Source organism: Lampetra planeri, chromosome 53, assembly GCF_965212315.1.
Source record: "Lampetra planeri chromosome 53, kcLamPlan1.2.h2, whole genome shotgun sequence".
Taxonomy (NCBI): Eukaryota; Metazoa; Chordata; class Hyperoartia; order Petromyzontiformes; family Petromyzontidae; genus Lampetra; species Lampetra planeri.
Genome location: NC_136159.1, coordinates 8,448,230 through 8,469,974, shown reverse-complemented (window position 1 = coordinate 8,469,974; position 21,745 = coordinate 8,448,230). Strand labels below are relative to the sequence as shown.

The 21,745-nt window shown below is 54.0% G+C and overlaps 1 protein-coding gene across 3 annotated transcripts in view; it reads left to right on the top strand.

Annotated features, from left to right (window-relative positions):
- LOC144734757 (uncharacterized) overlaps nt 1-21,745 on the top strand; it is a 73,515-nt gene that overhangs the window by 46,476 nt on the left and 5,294 nt on the right. For 2 of the 3 annotated variants that reach the window (XM_078617115.1, XM_078617116.1), the window contains exons 2-7: nt 14,821-14,917; nt 15,304-15,389; nt 16,452-16,586; nt 17,506-17,533; nt 19,479-19,517; nt 20,350-20,388. In XM_078617115.1, coding sequence (XP_078473241.1) covers nt 14,911-14,917; nt 15,304-15,389; nt 16,452-16,586; nt 17,506-17,533; nt 19,479-19,517; nt 20,350-20,388 — 334 coding nt within the window. In that variant the 5' untranslated portion in view covers nt 14,821-14,910. The remainder of the gene's footprint in view (nt 1-14,820; nt 14,918-15,303; nt 15,390-16,451; nt 16,587-17,505; nt 17,534-19,478; nt 19,518-20,349; nt 20,389-21,745) is intronic. The other variant, XM_078617117.1, reaches the window with a different exon arrangement.

Genomic DNA, 21,745 nt, shown 5'->3' with positions numbered 1-21,745 from the left:
GAGCGATTGCGTAAGTGGGTCGGTGAGTGGGTGGTGAGTGGGTGAGTGGATGGTCAGTGAGTGGGTGAGTGAGTGGGTGAATGGGTTAGTGAGTGGGTAGATGGTTGAGCGAGTGGGTGGGTGAGTGGGTGGTGTGTTGGTGAGTGAGTGGGTGGTGAGTGGGTGGTGAGTGGGCGGTGAGTGGGCGGTGAGCGGATGTTGAGTCAGTGAGTGGGTGAGCGAGTTGGTAAGTAGGTGGTTGAGTGGGTGGGTGGGTGAGTGGGTGAGTGGATGGTTGAGTGGGTGGGTGGGTGAGTGGGTGAGTGGGTGGTTGAGTGGGTGGGTGGGTGGGTGAGTGGGTGGGTGAGTGAGTGAGTGGGTGGGTGAGTGGGTGAGTGGGTAGGTGGGTGCGCGAGTGGGTGAGTGAGTGGGTGAGTGGGTGGTTGAGTGGGTGAGTGGGTGGTTGAGTGGGTGAGTGGGTGGGTGAGTGAGTGAGTCGAAGAAAGAGTGCTGCTACTGCTGCTGATCATAAACTATTTGGGTACTTTATAAAATATATATTTGCCACGGTGACATTTAACCAGGGCTCGTACCGCACCCTGGGAATGTCAACTTTTAATTAACTCTTCACTTTCTCAGCTGAGCGAGCGATATAAATAATCACCTTCACACGCTGAGTGATTTATTCTACATTTTGATTTATTACCGCCACACTGCAAGGCCCCAAGAACGCCCCACTCAACCACTCAACCACTCATCACTCAACCACTCACTCACTAACTCACTCAACCACTCACTCACTAACTTACTAACTCACTCACTCAACCAATCACTCACTAACTCACTCAACCACTCACTAACTCACCCACTCAACCACTCACTCACTAACTTACTAACTCACTCACTCACTAACTTACTAACTCACTCACTCAACCAATCACTCACTAACTCACTCATCACCCACTCAACCACTCACTCACTAACTCACCCACTCAACCACTCACTCATCACCCACTCAACCAATCACTCACTAACTCACTCAACCACTCACTCACTCAACCACTCACTAACTCACCCACTCAACCACTCACTAACTCACCCACTCAACCACTCACTCATCACCCACTCAACCAATCACTCACTAACTCACTCACTAACTCACTCAACCACTCACTCACTAACTCACTCAACCACTCACTCACTAACTCACCCACTCAACTACTCACTCATCACCCACTCAACCAATCACTCACTAACTCACTCACTCAACCACTCACTCACTAACTTACTAACTCACTCACTCAACCACTCACTCACTAACTCACTCAACCACTCACTCACTAACTCACTAACTCACTCACTCAACCAATCACTAACTCACTCAACCACTCACTCACTAACTCACCCACTCACTCAACCACTCACTCATCACCCACTCAACCACTCACTCACTAACTCACTCACTCAACCAATCACTCACTAACTCACTCACTCACTAACTCACTCACTCACTAACTCACTAACTTACTAACTCACTCACTAACCCACTCACTCACTAACTCACTCACTCACTAACTCACTCAAACACACACTCACTAACTTACTAACGCACTCACTCATCACCCACCCAACCACTCACTCATCACCCACTCAACCACTCACTCATCACCCACTCAACCACTCACTCACTAACTCACTCAAGCACTCACTCACTAACTTACTAACGCACTCACTCATCACCCACCCAACCACTCACTCATCACCCACCCAACCACTCACTCATCACCCACTCAACCACTCACTCATCACCCACTCAACCACTCACTCACTAACTCACTCACTCAACCACTCACTAACTCACTCAACCACTCACTCTCTAACTCACTCAACCACTCACTCATCACCCACTCACTAACTCACTTAAACAATCACTTATTCACATTGTTCAACAACCGCCACCGCACTGCAGCTCCCAGTAACACAGACGTAATACTCTGAATGTAATAACAATGCTTATTATTATAATAATATCCTTTGAAACGTCTACAGACCTTCCTCACGCCGCTGCTGGCTGACCCCCCCCCCCCCGCCAGAGTCCCGCGAATGCAACGAGCCCCCTAGTTTGAGGGTGTGGGGGGGGGCTGTTTGACCATACTTCACCACGCTGGTCAATACAGAGGCCGGTGAAGGTGTTGGCCGGCAGGCCCTGGATCGGTTCGCGTGTCACATCAGCAACGAGAACACTGCCCCGGGGCAGCGATTCTTGACGACCTGGGGTGGCACCTTTCATGGCCGGATTCGTGTTCGAAAACGCAATGTGCGTGTTGACGTCATCACAACACGTGCCACACGCAATGTGCGTGTTGACGTCGTCACAACACGTGCCACACGCAATGTGTGTGTTGACGTCATCACAACACGTGCCACACGCAATGTGCGTGTTGACGTCATCACAACACGTGCCACACGCAATGTGCGTGTTGACGTCATCACAACACGTGCCACACGCAATGTGCGTGTTGACGTCGTCACAACACGTGCCACACGCAATGTGTGTGTTGACGTCATCACAACACGTGCCACACGCAATGTGCGTGTTGACGTCATCACAACACGTGCCACACGCAATGTGCGTGTTGACGTCATCACAACACGTGCCACACGCAATGTGCGTGTTGACGTCGTCACAACACGTGCCACACGCAATGTGTGTGTTGACGTCATCACAACACGTGCCACACGCAATGTGCGTGTTGACGTCGTCACAACACGTGCCACACGCAATGTGCGTGTTGACGTCATCACAACACGTGCCACACGCAATGTGCGTGTTGACGTCATCACAACACGTGCCACACGCAATGTGCGTGTTGACGTCGTCACAACACGTGCCACACGCAATGTGCGTGTTGACGTCATCACAACACGTGCCACACGCAATGTGCGTGTTGACGTCATCACAACACGTGCCACACGCAATGTGCGTGTTGACGTCATCACAACACGTGCCACACGCAATGTGCGTGTTGACGTCGTCACAACACGTGCCACACGCAATGTGCGTGTTGACGTCATCACAACACGTGCCACACGCAATGTGCGTGTTGACGTCGTCACAACACGTGCCACACGCAATGTGCGTGTTGACGTCATCACAACACGTGCCACACGCAATGTGTGTGTTGACGTCATCACAACACGTGCCACACGCAATGTGCGTGTTGACGTCGTCACAACACGTGCCACACGCAATGTGTGTGTTGACGTCATCACAACACGTGCCACACGCAATGTGCGTGTTGACGTCATCACAACACGTGCGAAAAAAAAAATGTATAGTAATTGGTTTTTACCCTTTCAACTGGTACAAAAACTGACAATATACAAGGGATCATGTTTGCAATAACCACAACACAAGCAGTCAAAATGCAAACAAAAAGAAACCACTCTTTGAGTTGTACGCCTTTTGGCGTCATCTGGTCCAACACCAATGGAGACTAGGCTCTAAGAAAAGCTGTCTCGGGTGTGGGCCAATCAACTTCAAGGACAGTGCATATCATTATCATCATCAGAGTTGTATATTTTTGTTTGCATTTTGACTGCTTGTGTTGTGGTTATTGCAAACATGATGTCTTGTATAAAGGTGTCAGTTTTTGTACCAGTTGAAAGGGTAAAAACCTATTACTAGATTTTGCCACTGGTAAAGGAGGTCTCATAGTACAAAAAATGTAGTTAAGTTACAACCCACGTTGTTGAGTGAGTAGGTGGCTGAGTAGTTGGGTGAGTGAGTGTGCGGGTGAGTGGGTGGCTGATTGGATGGGTGAGTGAGTGTGCGGGTGAGTGGGTGGCTGAGTAGTTGGGTGAGTGAGTGTGCGGGTGAGTGGGTGGCTGAGTGGATGGGTGAGTGGATAGGTGAGTGGATGGCTGAGTGTGCTGGTGAGTGGATGGCTGAGTGGGCGGCTGAGTGGATGGCTGAGTGGATGGGTGAGTGAGTGTGCGGGTGAGTGTACGGGTGAGTGGGTGAGTGAGTGTGCGGGTGAGTGAGTGGCTGAGTAGGTGGGTGAGTGAGTGTGCGGGTGAGTGAATGGCTGAGTGGATGGGTGAGTGAGTGTGCGGGTGAGTGAGTGGCTGAGTAGGTGGCTGGGTGGTGGTGGTGGTGGCGCAGCTCCCCACACCGGCTGGGCCCACCCTGCCCAACAGGTTCCCTCTGCTCTAGAGCCTCGTGCCAGGACGGGTAGGAGGAAGTCGCGACGGCACCAGAGGAATGCACCAATGATGTAATGCCTGTGTGTGGCTAGGAGATGTTGACTAGCTCACCCGGTATGCAGGAGGTCGTGGGTTCGATCCCGACCCTGACGCCTGCTGCTGCTGTGTATTTTGAGTTTGCGGTGTCTCTCTCTCTCATCATCATCACGGTGGCTAGGAGATGTTACCTACCTCGCCCGGTATGCAGGAGGTCGTGGGCTCGATCCCGACCCTGGCGCCTGCTGCTGCTGCTGTATATTTGGAGTTTGTGTGTCTCTCTCATCATCATCACGGTGGCTAGGAGATGTTAACTACCTCGCCTGGTATACAGGAGCTCGTGTTGCCTCAGAAACGTCGTGATTTTTATTTTATTTTACTTTCGTTAATTTTAAATTTTTACCTACGTGACTTTACCGAAAAAACCTAAGAATATGAATCCTTGCAGTCACGAAAGCTTCAAATCTAGAATTAGGAGCTCGTGGGTTCGATCCCGACCCTGGCGCCTGCTGCTGTATATTTGGAGTTTGTGTGTCTCTCTCTCTCCCCGTGGTCGCGTGGATTTTCCCCACTCCACCTTTGGAATCAACGTCACGCGTTTCGAGTTATTTGGCTCCTGCTATCAATGTGCACGCCATGATGATGACGATGATTAGCCCACTTCGCTGGGCTATCATTGCCAGGGTCGCTTCTGATAAAGCGCTACGTAAAATAAAAGAGTTGTTTAGAGTTTTAATAGACTGAACGCCTGGAAAATGCACGCACAATGAACGAATGGGTCGTGAATGAATGAAGGAGCGAGTGAATCAGTGACACGCAGCGCGGGGTTGTTCCAGGTCGCGGCGGAACTCCCACGCCGTGACGTGTGGCGTGCTGACGATGACGCTGACGCTGATGATGATGATATTGATGCTGATGATGATTATAATGATGATGCTGATGATGATTATAATGATGCTGATGATGATGATGCTGATGATGATTATAATGATGCTGATTATTATAATTATGCTGATGATGGTGATTATAATGATGATGCTGATGATGATTATAATTATGCTGATGATGATTATAATGATGCTGCTGATTATAATGATGATGGTGACGCTGATGATGTGATGCTGGTGACGCTGATGATGTGATGCTGCTGATCATGCTGCTGCTGCTGATGATGCTGCTGCTGATGCTGCTGCTGCTGATGATGCTGCTGCTGATGCTGCTGCTGCTGATGATGCTGCTGCTGATGCTGCTGCTGCTGATGCTGCTGCTGCTGCTGCTGATGATGCTGCTGCTGATGCTGCTGCTGCTGATGATGCTGCTGCTGATGATGCTGCTGCTGATGCTGCTGCTGCTGCTGATGCTGCTGCTGCTGATGATGCTGCTGCTGATGATGCTGCTGCTGATGAACCACAGACCGGGTGAAGCAGCAGTAGCAGCAGCTGCGTTAGCGGCAGCAGTGCCCGGCAGAGAGTCGCGCCTGTGCGCCCACGGCGAGGCGCTTGGGCCTCTGTGCGTCCTGCGAGCGAAACAAAAAACCACCGAAATCACTCGGCAGTTCCTGAAGAACTTCCTTGTCGGTCTCTCCTCTTTGCCGCTTTGGTCACCATCACAGCACGCTGAGAATCTCGCGCGAGCACTGACAGACAGCAGCAGGAGCAGTGGGGGGCGCCGCGGTGGCTAGGAGATGTTAACTACCTCGCCTGGTACACAGGAGGTCGTGGGCTCGATCCAGACCCTGACGCCTGCTGCTGTTTATTTGGAGTTTGCTTGTCTCTCTCTCATCATCATCACGGTGGCTAGGAGATGTTGACTACCTCGCCTGGTATTCAGGAGGTCATGGGTTCGATCCCGACCCTGACACCTGCTGCTGTATATTTGGAGTTTGCGTGTCTCTCTCTCATCATCATCACGGTGGCTAGGAGATGTTGACTACATCGCCTGGTGTTCAGGAGGTCGTGGGTTCGATCCCGACCCTGACGCCTGCTGCTGCGGTGTATTTGAAGTTTGCGCGTCTCTCTCTCCCCGTGGTCGCGAGGATTTGTCTCCGGGTCGTGCGGTTCCCCTCCCCCACCCCCACATTGAGAATCGACACCACCACGCGTTCGGAGTAATTGGCTACTCCTGTGAATGTCCACGTGACGATGACGATGAGCCCAGGTCGTTGCGCTGTCATTTGTGATGGCCAGGTCGGATTTAACGACGCACTTCTGTATTTACGCGATCTAACCCAACACCCCCCCCCCGCCCATCTATTACCAAGTGCACATGTACCGTGCCTATCTTCACAGCCAACGTGTCGTCCGCATGTCTAAGCCAGCCGGAGGGTGTCCCGTGCACTTGGGAGGTGTCCCGCGTACAGAGACGGAGGCGAGTCCACATCGCTGCCCCTTCCTCTTGACGGCACCGCCTCTCCAGAGGAAGCCGCGGCTGTCCACAGAACGCTCCGCCGATCGTGGGAAGTCTTTGGGTGAACGTTCGGCACGAACCGGGGGGAGCATCCTCGCCGACTCGTTAAGCGGGGACCACAGCGGATGGGCGAGTCGCACCGAGACAGACCGGAATGTCTCAGTTCAACGTCATTTGTATCGCGCCTTGGCCAGGGCGCTTTAACGGAGGGTTAAGCAGGTCCAACGATGACGACGACGACGTCAGCAGGCACACTGCGTGACGCTGCCGCATGCGGGTGACATCACAGATGTGACGTCCCGCTCACTTGCCGTGCAATATAATATATCCATTATTGGGCCCCCCCCAAAATAAAAAAAAGTCTATTTTTATACTTTTTGCATTGTGTGCAGTCTGGAAGCTACCCACATGGCAAATTTCAAGTTTGTTGTATGTCGGGAAGTACGCTAAACATTGCGAACAGACACACATATTCACAAATTTCCCTTTTATATATGTAGATGAGTAATCAGTTAATTAGCCTGTTATTCTTCTACAAGGAATTGTAATTGTAAGGTGTATTACTTCGTAATACGCTTCCAGGCCGCACTAAGGGTTACGCTAAATATCTCTACTAATATTGGCAAGGTAGATGTTCCACGATTTTAAATTAATGAGGAAGTTCCTGCCCATGTGGGGGGGTGGGGGGGGGAGATGGATGGAAATTTAGTTTTTGTAAGAAAACACTAAAATCGTGCTAATTTACGATGTCGTCACGGCGGCAACGTGGAGGTGGCGTCTGTGGGCCCCGTGGGGCGCCGCGGTCTGTGGAAGGCGGCGAACGAGACGAGCCGCGACGAGGCGGCGACGCTTCGCACTGACTCACTCTGACTCGCTCTGACTCGCTCTGACTCACTCTGACTCACGCTGACTCACTCTGACTCACGCTGACTCACTCTGACTCGCTCTGACTCGCTCTGACTCGCTCCGCTCCGTCACCACGTCGCCGTTTGTCGCTGGCAGCTCGGCGCTTGGGGCCTCGGGACCACGTGACGAGCGGCTGCAGTTGGTGACGAAGCGCACTCGTCGGTGTTCTTACTATTGTTGTTGTTGTTGATGTTGTTATTGTTGTTGTTCTTCTTATTGTTATTATTGTTATAATTTGTTATTGTTGTTATTGTTGTTGTTATTGTTGTCATCACCGCGATAGAGAACTCGTGTCTTTAGACTCGATTGGCGTGTTTAGTGTTGGCGTCCTCCACCCACACCCCCCCCCCAAACCTTTGCACCTCCGATTAGCACGTTTTGCTACGTACGGTGCGAAAGAAGATCAACGCACAGACACAGCACGGCTGACTACATCTATCATACTGCGGTTGAGAGGAGGGCAAGACGCACCCCCCGGTGGCCAATCGGCGCGGTGGTTCGCGGTTCGACTCAGGCGGGCCGCCCCGGTTATTACTGCCGCGTGCGTGCCCGTGTGGTGACCCTGGTGCGGGCGGGGAGCGGCAGCGTGGTCGCGGGTAACGCCGCGCTGCGCTACGAACCCGGCCACCCGAGATCGACTCCCGCTCACGGCCACCAACATCGGTGATAGAGATTGTCTGAACTGGTTCTGGGCCTCCCCTAGGTCGACTCAGCCTCAAATGAGAACCTGGTGCAGTGTGTAAACATCGCCGCCGGGGAGACAAAGGCGACCGGGCGTGGTGCTGGCCACCCACCCCTCTCCCCACTACGTATCACAAAGACAAATAGGCCGCTTATAGCCTTAACAGACTGTTGGGGCAGGTGCTGTTCGCAAGCACCTGAAGGCCGGCACGGCACACGAGGGTGGTGGTCTGGCCACCACCACGGCCGGCCGCCTTTGTCTCCCCAGTGGCGATGTTTACACACCGCACAAGGTACTCATTTGAGGCTGAGTCGACCTAGGGGAGGCCCAGGAACGGTTCAGATAATCGCCACTGGTGTTGACCGTGAGCGGGAATCGAACTCGGGTCGCCGGGTTCGTAGCGCAGCGCAGTACGTTAACAGCGATACGACCGCTCACACACATCACCAACACACACCACACACACATCACACATACACTCCACACAAACACACCACACATACACACCACACACACACATCACACACACATCACACACACACATCACACACACACATCACACACACACACCACACACACACCACACACCACACACACACCACACACACACCACACACACCACACACACATCACACACATCACACACATCACACACACCACACACACACATCACACGCACATCACACACACACACATCACACACACACATCACATACACACCACACACACCACACACACACGCACACCACACTCACCACACACCACACACACACACCACATACCACACACACACCAAACACACCACACACACACATCACACACATCACACACACATCACACCACACACATCACACACACACATCACACACACACACCACACACACACATCACACACACACCACACACACACACCACACACACACACACATCACACACACACCACACACACACCGCACACACACCACACACACACACATCACACACACACCACACACACACCGCACACACACACATCACACACACACACATCACACACACACCACACACACACACATCACCATCACACACACACCACACACACACCACACACACACCACACACACACCACACACACACATCACACACATACACCACACATCACCATCACACACACCACACACACACACACCACACACACCACACACACATCACACACACCACACACACATCACACGCACATCACACACACACACATCACACACACACCACACACACACATCACACACACACCACACACACCACACACACCACACACACACCACACACACCACACACACACACCACACACACACACCACATACCACACACACACCACACACACACACCACACACACCACACACACACATCACACACACACATCACACACACACCACACACACACACACAACAACAACAACAACAACAACCGCCATTCGCCACTAAGTGGCGGTGACGTCACCACGACGCTTGTGCCAGGCCATGTGCACCCTGAGGCCACGTGAAGTGTCGAACGCCCGCTGGCAGGAGGTCACGGGGCAGGCCCAGGTGCCACGGGTCGACTGACCGAGATGACTGGCTGATGCACCACCTGTGCCCCCTACTGTGCCAACTTGCTGTGCTTTAGCCACCCGGCGCTCCGCTCGTTGTTGTGAGCGTCGCTCCTCCGCCCTCCGTTGTTGTTGGAGGGCGACTGCCTCCAACTGCCCAGTAGCGTCCTTCACGAGCCTCCTCCACTGAGGCCGATCTTGACACCGCTGGTACCAGTCATCGGCAAGTCCACTCAGCTCCACGTCCTCCTGTACCACATCACTCCATCTCTTCTCTAGCCCGTGCCGCGCCCGTTTAGCCCCCTCGATCCGGCCGAACAAAAGCTGTTTAGGCATGCGGTGGCTGGGCATGCGGGCTACATGACCCAGCCAACGCAGCCTTGCCTGCCGGAGGAGCTCACTGATGGGACTTTGCCCAGATCTTTCAAGGACTTGTGAGCTCCTCACACAATCCAGCCTGGTTAAACCCAGGATGGATCGTAGGCAGGCCAGCCTAAATGTTTCCAACCGGCGAAGATGCTCCACTAGGGGGGTCCACGTTTCGCAAGCGTAGAGAAGGGAGGGAATGACCGTGGCCGAGAAGACCTGAAGCTTCGTGCGGAGCGACAGACCAGGTAGCTTCCACACAGCGTTACGCAACCGATGAAAAGATATTGCCGCTCGACTGATTCGGAGTGAGACCTCTGCTGATAAACTGGAGCCGGTCATGAGCACACTGCCCAGGTATGGGAAACTCTCTACTCTCTCCACAACTGCCCCATCACCGATTGGGAGTTGTGGGGGCGGAGTGCCCGATGGTACAAAATACCCAGGCAGGTGCTTAGTTTTGGTGGGGCTGATGGTAAGGCCCCACCTCTTAGTGGCACACTCCAGTCTCAGCAGCAGCGTCTCCAACTCCTCTTCTGAATGAGCAGCTATTACCAAATCATCGGCATACATAACGTGGTTGACCAATAGGGAGCCATCCCTTGATCGCACCCGGGCGTCGATCAGCCTCCCATTATATCTGTACCAAATGGTAATTCCCCCGGTACAGCTATTGAAGGCTTCACGAACTACGCAGTCGAAATAGATGTTAAATAATGTGGGAGCCAGAGGACATCCCTGTCGCACCCCAAGGTGTACAGGGAAAGGCTCCGACTCCCGGCCACGTAGTTTTACCCGGGCCCGCTCACCATCATGAAGGTCCTTAATGATCGTGAGCAGAGGGTCAGGGACTCCAAAAGCACGAAGAACAACCCAGAGCCCAGTCCTACTGATGGTATCATAGGCCTTGACCAGGTCAATAAAGCAGAGATGTAGGTCTTTTTGGAATTCCCTACACCTCTGCTGTAGCAGACGGACAGAAAATATGGCATCTGTGCAGGACCGCCCCCTCCTGAAACCGCATTGGGGCTCCGCAAGCCTCTCCTCAGCGTGCCTAGCAAGGCGATGTTGAATAATCCTTGCCAGGACCTTACCCGGCACACTGAGGAGTGAGATGCCCCTGTAGTTGTTACTGTCGGTACGGTCCCCCTTCTTAAAGAGGGGGACCACCAGGGCATCCTTCCAGTCCTGCGGAACCCGTCCAGTGGTCCAGACTGTTGTTATGATGTCATATAGGGCAGTCTGTGCACAAACGCCACCCTCCCTCAGCATTTCGCCTGGGAGATCATCTCTGCCCGGTGCCTTCCCCGGTCTCAGACTCCGGATCGCCCTCAGTACTTCCTCAACAGCCGGTACCTCAGCCAGCCACTCACAGGGGGTGACCTCTTCTAATATTTGAGGCACTGCAGCCTCAGCAGGGTTATCCCCACTTTGTGCCATGATGTTTTCCTGGCTGAGAGATTTTCCCTCCCCCAGGACCTCACAGAAATGCTCAGCAAATCTGCAAACCTGTTCCTGGGGGTCGGAGATTGGATCACCGTTTTTTCCTCTAATGATGGTAATAGGTGTGGCGCTACAGGTTACTTTTTTGATGGAGTTAAATAGTGATTTGTGATCGCGGGCTACTGAGGCAGACTCCATCTCCTCAGCAACCCGCGACCACCACCCATCCTTACAGCGCCTCACGGCTCTCCGAACCTCCGAGCGAAGACTGCGGTAAACCTCCTCATTCTCTGACGTGGGATGCTGTAGGCGATGAGAGTGGGCCTGTCGCTTTTTCTCAATTAACCTGAACACCTCCTCCGTCAGCCAGGGTTCCCGGGGAGGTCTGGACCGCGTACCCAAAGCAGCCATTGCAGCTGCATGAGTAACAGTCTTAAACCTCGCCCATTTACCCTCGGCATCAGGTGGAGTGGGGGACGATGCCAACCCCAGCTGCAAGCGATGATGAAATTCTCGCTTGCAACTTTCATCAGCTAACTTAGACCAGGCCAATTTTGGTTGGAATGGGATCCTGGATGTACTCCCACCACCGGAGTGGAAGAATGGCAGGCGCATCTTACAGATGACTAGTCGATGGTCAGAGGGCAGATCAGCTCCACGGTAGGTCCTGGTGTCAAGGACATGGGCTCGCATCCGCTGGTCCGTCACTACGTAGTCCAGCAGATGTTCTTGCTTGGACCCGGCATGCATCCATGATGTTGTGTGGATGCGCCGATGCCGGAAGAGCGTGTTAGTAATTACAAGCCCATGGGCTGCACAAAAATCTAGCAGCCTCCTACCGTTATTATTGAGCTGATCTGGCCCATGCCTTCCAATCACTCCAGACCAGGTGCCAGCATCATGACCAACTCGGGCATTGAAGTCACCCAACAAGATGACTCTGTCCCGAGTGGCCACTTTAGCCAGCACCTGTGACAGGAGGTCATAGAAAGCGTCCGACTCATCGGCTTTGCCTGCATCCCTCCACAGATGTTCGTCTTCGGTGGGGGCATAAGTAACCACGACCACCACTCCTCGCCTCTGGTTGATGGGAAGGCGAGCCCAAAGTATCCTGGGGCTTACAGCTTCCCACACCTCACCGCCACGCTCCCACGCCCCCTTCATTCTTTTGTTCAGAAGAAGAGCCACACCCTGTTGTTTGGCAGTCTCCTGCCCCGAGTAGAGGACTGTCCACCCCTCATGGTGGCAGGAGCCAGAACCGGTCCACCGGACCTCCTGAATGCCACAGAGATCCAGGCGGTACCGGTCCAGCTCCCGACAGAGGAGTGGCAGCCTCTCCTCCGCAGTGAGCGTTCGAACATTCCACGTGGCCATCCGCAATGGTTTTTCGTTGTTTCTGGAGGAGCCCCGAGGGTTAAAATTCAATCTCCTGGCTCCGCCAAATGGGGTTAGGCCAGGAGACGTCATAAAAGCCTGACCCCCCGGGGCCTCCGGCACAAGCTTATTAATTACAGGTTTATGTTTAATTCGTAGTTTAGTGGTGGTTAATTGAAGGTGGAGGGGTTACCAGCCCCTCGCACCCGTCCAGAGCCCCCGTTTAGCCACTGTGGTGGTCACAGACGCCATGAGGGGAGAGGCCAATGGGCATTGGCCCTCCCCCCACAGCACTGCCCACGACAGTGTTGCCCGTCCGGCACCGCGAGGAGGTAGGAGGTTGTTTTGCCGGACCACACACACACATCACACCACACACATCACACACACACATCACACACACACCACACACCACACACACACATCACACACACACACACACCACACACACACACCACACACATCACACACACACCACACACACACACATCACACACACACCACACACACACATCACACACACACCACACCCACACATCACACACACACCACACACACCACACACACCACACACACACCACACACACCACTAACACACACTACACACACACACACACTACACACACACACCACACACACACCACACACACCACACACACACACTACACACACACACCACATATCACACACACACCACACACACACACCACACACACCACACACACACATCACACACACACATCACACACACACCACACACACATCACACCACACACATCACACACACACATCACACACACACCACACCCACACATCACAGACACACCACACACACACATCACACACACACACACACACACCACACACACACCACACACACACACATCACACACACATCACACACACACATCACACACACACCACACACACACACATCACCATCACACACACACCACACACACCACACACACACACCACACATCACCATCACACACACCACACACACACACACCACACACACACCACACACACACATCACACACACACCACACACACACACACCACACACACCACACCACACACACCACACACACCACACACACACCACACACACAAATCATCCACATTCCTCTTGGCCCAGCAGAGAGACAATTGCGGGAAGCGGCCCTCACACCACGCACGCGCGCTACAGGCAACATCAAAGCCGCGGATCTTTGATGCTCGTTCAGCCGTCCAGCCCGTCCTTGATCATCGCGAGAGTCGAGGAGGGGGGGACGAAGTAAACCCACAGCGAGGCAGTTCCAAAGAAATGCGGTTCCCATCGAGATGATTTCAAAGTGCATTGCCGCAGTGACTTGGATGTTTGGATGTTTGGCCAATTTCCGACCATGGCTGCTGATGATGACGATGATGACAAATCCGACGATTGAACAGCTGCACGTGGACTGGCAGGATGGAGGTGGGTGGGTGGGCCAAGTGACAGCCACGTGGCTTCGTGTCCCGCTCTCCTCCCGGGCCCCGCTCGGGGTGCGTGCACGTGGTTTTAGGCGCGTGGGGCGATCGTCACGAAGGGAGGCGCTGCTGCCGCTGTGATCGCACATTTAGTCAAATGCGTGAGGGTGACGCCGCCGCACCGGCGGTGACCTCCTGTGAGCGCGTGACGGTGAAGTGTGATGTTTGTGATGTGTGTGTGGGTGATGGTGATGATGTTGGTGACATTGATGTTGGTGACATTGATGTTGGTGATGGTGGTAACGTGTGTGTGTGATGGTGACGCGTGATGTTGCTAATGATGTTGGTGATGGTGATGATGTTGGTGATGATGGTGATGATGTTTGTGATGGTGATGGTCACAGATTGTTGCTGCTGCTGCTGCTGCAGACGAGCAGCGGAAGGGAATTCGTTCGAAGCGACGGGGAACACTTCGATGAGCGGCGATCCTCGCAATGTCAGGTAAGGGAGCGAGCTCACTCGTCGCAATTCATTCACCGATGAGCCCATTCACTCATTCACTCATTCACTCATTCACTCACCCCGCTCACCGTCCGCTCGCCAATCGTGGGGTTCTCTGCGCTGTCCACGGCCCCGGAGGAGGGGGGGGAGGTTTTTTATGACGTTGGTCGCGAAATCTTTCGTGTTAAACAAAAAAATCATCGTTCGAAAAGCGACTTCCTGGCGCTCGCCCGCAAGTCCTGGGGTCGAGAGCACGAACCCACCGTCTTCCCCTGCACGGTATCCACGCCGCAGCCTGTGCACCCCCCCCCCCTCCCTCCCACCTCCTCCTCCACCACCACCACGTGCACCTGCGCCAGCGCCGACTGGAACGCGCGTGTCTGCAGGCAACTTGACCGCGACTCTGCTCAACACCACGATGCTCCTCGTCCAAGTCACCTACATCAGTGATTTCACGTGCTACCACAAGAAGGTGAGGGTCCCTCCCCGTGCGGGCAGCCTCGTCGTGCGCGCACGCACACAAAGACAAAGACGTCCCGTGTAGCCTTAACAGACTGTTGGGGCAAGTGCTGTTAGCGAGTAGCACGTACGAAGGCCGGCACGGCGCACTAGGGGGGGGATGGGTGGCGAGCACCACGCTCGCCGGTGGCCGCCTTTGTCTCTCGTGGCGAATTTTTTTTTTCACATCGCACCAGGTACTCGTTTGAGGCGAAGCCGACCTAGGGACAGGGCCCAGGGCCGGTTCAGATAATTGGTGACTGGGTGTTGGTGGCGCATTATCGGGAATCGAACTACCGGATTCGCAGTGCCAGCGTGGCTAGCCGCTACGCCGCACGTACGAGCCCTCCTCCTGCAAAGGCAAACAACAAAAAACATGAAATACGGAGACTCCTCTACTTACGAACATTCAACTCACAAACTTTCAGAGATACGCACAAACTTGTACGTGTGTCCAGTTGCCTGTTCGGACCGAGTTCGTAAGTTCAACCGCCGCGCAATAGATGGCGGTGGTGGCATCTACATCTGCAGAACATGAAGAACCAGTGGCATCTACATCTGCAGAACATGAAGAACCAGTGGCATCTACATCTACAGAATATGAAGAACCAGTGGCATCTACATCCGCAGAACGTGAAGAACCAGTGGCATCTACATCTGCAGAACGTGAAGAACCAGTGGCATCTACATCTGCAGAATATGAAGAACCAGTGGCATCTACATCCGCAGAACGTGAAGAACCAGTGGCATCTACATCAACAGGAGATTATACAACTTTTAAAGCCATTCCCCGTGTTGAGTGTACACGCCGTAGAATGTGTTTGGAATCGACAGGAGTAAAGTGGTTCCTACGATAAAATAGACGTACGAACAGACCTCTGCAAACCAACTCGTTCGTAGGCAGAGCAGTCCCTGTAGAGGCAGGAGACTCGGCGACGGCGGCGGGCACAGCGAGCGTCAGTTAAGCCGACGAGGAGCGGCGACGCCTCCACCGAATTGAGCGTCGCTGCTGCTGCTGCTGCGTTTGTCGTTCCAGCCGGGCGTCGCCTCCAGCGAGTACTGCAGGCTCATCTGCTCCAACATGGCGAGGGACGCGCTGGCGACCGGCTTCCGCGGCAGCTTCGCGCTCGACGTCTCCCGCGTTGTCAATCTGTCGGAGGTCTTCTGCATGGTGAGCTCGGGACGCCGTCGGGAAAGCCCGCGGCGCTAAGCGGCAGCGGGACGGGGCGGCCTTTCACGGTCGCTCTTTCGTAATGGAGAGGGGTGAATTGTTTTTGTTGTTGCTGCTGCTGCTCTAAGTTTTGATGGGCTCGATCGCGCACAACACAAAACGCGCCGTCAACACACCACGCCACCGACCCGACGTAGCGGGACTTGTTTTGTTGTTGTTCTTGTTGTTGTGTCCACAAAACGTGCCGATCAGTTACTCGTTCAGCACTCACCCGTTACATCCACACGACCTAACCCCACACGACTTAACCCCAAACAAACCAATTTAACCAACAATTAACGGGGGCACTTTTGGCATCACATTCTGCCCTCCTGTACCGCGTGGTTTTCATAACGTGAATTGGATACAGGACGCGAGGAATGTGTTACGGAACACATTTCTTATAACGCGGATGCGAATTGGGATATAACGCGATCGAGTGATCGGAGCTGTCGCGCACGAGGTAGGAGCGAGCGGTCGTACGGCTGACTCGGCGTAGCGTCACCGCACGAGGCGGGATGCTGCTGGATGTTTCTAGACGCTACCCACGCGCCTTGCGTACGCGTCTCGCGTGTCATCGCGGACGGTGCTTTAACCCCCCTATGTTATATATCGTTTATTATAACGCGATTTTTCCATAACGCGGTGTGTCTTCATGAACGCGACTACTACCGCGTTATAGGAGAACAGGCTGTACATTGGGACGCGTTCGGTAGCAACATCGCAATGTCACGCACGGGGACAGCTGCCACCGATGGGCCCCCCCCCCCCCATCAGTGGCAGCTGTTGGTTAGTACACGGCAAGGCCGTGTACAAGGTCCTAACAGAAGCCACGCATGACCATGATTTTGTTCTCCCTCGGTTCATCGCTTTCTTTCAGATCGACGGCGGCAAAGAAACATATTTGAGTGAGTAGATGTTTTGTTTTCTAACCGCTTACTTCCGATTCACGAGGCTCACAGTCGTCGTGGTCGTCGTCGTCGTGGTCGTCGTTAATCCGCTGCTGGATGCAGGCGGCCCAAAGGCATCGCCGCTTCTGCCCGTGACGCATCCTGCCCTCGCCCGCTGGCTTTCCTTACCCCTTGGTGTGAAGATGGAGCCTCTGACCTGCATGCGGTCTCTAGGCCCCGCGGTCTCCAGCCGCTGCTGCCACTCTGGAGTTGAAGTGAATCTGCGCTCCCAGCGCCGGTAGCTGATAGCTCGCGTTAGCAGTGGTGCTGGTAGTTGCAGTAGTAACGACGACGACGATAGTGGTGATGGTGGTGGTGACCTCCATTTTATTAAAGCGCCTTTCATGTTGAAAGCATCCCAGGGCGCTGGACGTATAGATACATTCTAACCAAAATAAAAATCTGATAAGAACAATACCAATGACCGCTGCTCTCGAAATTCCAATAAAACGAGGAACTATGATAAAACCGATTCATCATTATTACAGAGTAATCCAATCAGACAATGGAATCGTTATTTTTTAAGTCTTCACTTATAAGAAAGGCCTGTACAGGACAAATAAGTCCGTTTTAAGACGATGATTTAAAAAGTGAGGAAGGGGACTCCACGTTTGCGGGGTCTGGCTGCAGAAAGCTGCGCATCTCCCCACATTAACAACAACAAGCACATCAACAACAATCACATCAACAACAATCACATCAACAACAAGCACATCAACAACAAGCACAGAACCAGCACGGCCTTGTGGTGCTCAGATATCAACAAACTCGACACGTTCCTCAATCACACCGTGCGTGTGGCCTTAGCGCCGCGCCGCCAACCCGGCGGCCCGAGTTCGATTCCCACTTACGGCCACTAGCACCGGTGGCGATTATCTGAACCGGTCCTGGGCCTCCCCTAGGTCGACTAAGCCTCAAATGAATACCCGGTGCGGCGTGGTAAATATCGCCACTGGGGAGACAAAGGCGGCCGGGCGTAGTGCTGGCCATCCACCCCCTCGTGTGCCGTGCCGGCGTTCATAGGTGCTACTCGCTAGCAGCACTTGCCCCAACAATCTGTTAAGGCTACGCGGGGGATCTTTGTCTTTGTGGCCTTAAAAGGATAAAATATATCAATATAATGGGCGACGTGTTGAGCAATGGCACCTAGAGAGGCCACTAGAGAGATAGAGTTTGATGATGAGAGTTGGAGACCTCACGTTCTTACACTGTGGGGCCTGATGGGAACTGCGTTTGAAATTATTCCTGATGACCCAGATATTGAATCGGGCATAGGACAGTTGCTGTCGAGTGATAGACAACAAACCCCTTTCAATAATGACAAAGTATGATGACTCAACAATGACAGACTCGTTTGGAGTAGAAGTGACATTGCCCAGTGTCGCTGGCGCAATGCATTGTGGGCCACCCACGACCGCTTCGTTGAGTTATCATTTGTGATGACCAGCTCGCTCCTGAAAGAAAAGGCGACATAGCTCAGTGGGCTTCACCTGGTAAGATTAAACAAGAAAGTTTAGTTTTATTTGCATGTTTTTTAAAAGTGATTTATTTACCTTTCCTATACTTTGCACTGCTACCCTGTTGTTTGTGTCGTGTTTGTTGTTGTTGTAACGTTCTGACCACGTGCCCCGACTGGACATCTGTGAAAGAATAGCTTCATAGCTCATCAGATTCCTCCTCCAGTGTCAATACTGATTATGATTCTGAATTCATGGGCGGTAGCCACGCGTTTCCGCGCCATTTGCTACGGGTGACGTCACAACAACAACAATAACAACAACGACCGCCATTTACGACTACGTGGCGGCGACGTCACCACGGCGCTTGTGCCAGGCTAGATGCCTGATGGCGCGCCCATTCCCGTGCCCGCATCCGCTAACCGCGCGCTCTGTTCCTCACGCAGACACGGTGCCCCTGGCCACGCCGCCGCCGCGAGCGCAAGGTGAGAGCCGCGCTCTGCACGTTTCCCCAAACTCGAGTGGACAACGAAGAGGGCTCTTCATCACGTGGGGGTTTATAGGAGCAGCCAAACACTCTGGACCAGTGGTTCTTAATCTGGGGTGCACGCACCCGTTGGGGTGCGAGATGCCCTTTGATGCCCTTTCTGAGAACCAAAGCGGTGCAGGCAGCAGTAATGGTGAAGGACCACTGCTCTGAACGCGTGACGTTGATTCTAAATGTGGAGGGAAAATCCCGAGGACCCGGAGAAAAATTCACACGACCGCAGAGAGAGAGAGAGACACGCAGACTCCAAATATATACAGCAAGCATCAGGGTCGGGATCGAACCCACGACCTCCTGCATACCAGGCGAGGTAGTTAACATCTCCGAGTCACTGCGACGCCCAGAAAACGAATCGAAGCTCCGCCCAGTAGCTGCCACTGCGTTGGCAGTGGCGCACGAAAATTATGATAGTTGACGTTTCAGGCAATGCCCCTGCTTCACGCGTAAATAGAGAAGCTGTAGAGGTGGAGCGCATGGGGCCTGATGAGAATAGGAATAGTCACACTAGTAGTGGCTATTGAGTAACAACCCCTTCGATAATCGACAAAGATGACTAAAACAATGAAAAATAACAACCTTGTTTGGAGCGAAAGTAATATTACAAACTGTTGCTGGCACATTGCGTTGAGGGCTACCCATAATGCAAGTCGCCAGAAAAGCAACACTTTAGAATGTTTGTTGTGTTTTGTGCGAAGTCACCCTCGTCGGTGGCTGACGAGTTTGCAACTCGATGCTGACCACGCCCCCCCCACCCCCACCCCCACACACAGAGCACAGCACCCTGGTCACCTCGCCGCCGCTAACCAGGAGTACGTCCGCCGCACGCCGGGTGGACGCGACGCACGCTCCCTCGCATCCCGCTTTGCGGGGAAAATAGAAACAGCCGCCCCGATCATTTCCACTGCTACCGTCGCGAGATGGAATCGAACCGGCGCCATCTGCTGCAGCGTCATGGCGATCACCGCGGAGGCGTCGATGATGCACGTGACGTCATGGCGACCAGCTCAATGGACGTCGATGATGCTCGTGGCGTCACGGCGACCAGCTCAATGGGCGTCGATGATGCACGTGGCGTCACGGCGACCAGCTCAATGGGCGTCAATGATGCACGTGATGTCATGGCGACCAGCTCAGTGGGCGTCGATGATGCACGCGGCGTCATGGCGACCAGCTCAGTGGCGTCGATGATGCACGTGACGTCATGGCGACCAGCTCAATGGGCGTCGATGATGCACGTGGCGTCATGGCGACCAGCTCAGTGGGCGTCGATGATGCACGTGGCGTCATGGCGACCAGCTCAGTGGGCGTCGATGATGCACGTGGCGTCATGGCGACCAGCTCAGTGGGCGTCGATGATGCACGTGGCGTCATGGCGACCAGCTCAATGGGCGTCGATGATGCATGTGGCGTCATGGCGACCAGCTCAGTGGGCGTCGATGATGCACGTGGCGTCATGGCGACCAGCTCAGTGGGCGTCGATGATGCACGTGGCGTCATGGCGACCAGCTCAGTGGGCGTCGATGATGCACGTGGCGTCATGGCGACCAGCTCAGTGGCCGTCGATGATGCACGTGGCGTCACGGCGACCAGCTCAGTGGGCGTTGATGATGCACGCGGCGTCATGGCGACCAGCTCAATGGGCGTCGATGATGCACGTGGCGTCATGGCGACCAGCTCAGTGGGCGTCGATGATGCACGTGGCGTCATGGCGACCAGCTCAGTGGGCGTCGATGATGCACGTGGCGTCATGGCGACCAGCTCAATGGGCGTCGATGATGCACGTGGCGTCATGGCGACCAGCTCAGTGGGCGTCGATGATGCACATGGCGTCATGGCGACCAGCTCAGTGGGCGTCGATGATGCACGTGGCGTCATGGCGACCAGCTCAGTGGGCGTCGATGATGCACGTGGCGTCATGGCGACCAGCTCAGTGGCCGTCGATGATGCACGTGGCGTCACGGCGACCAGCTCAGTGGGCGTTGATGATGCACGCGGCGTCATGGCGACCAGCTTAATGGGCGTCGATGATGCACGTAGCGTCATGGCGACCAGCTCAATGGGCGTCGATGATGCACGTGACGTCATGGCGACCAGCTCAATGGGCGTCGAGGATGCACGCGGTGTCATGGCGACCAGCTCAATGGACGTCGATGATGCACACGGCGT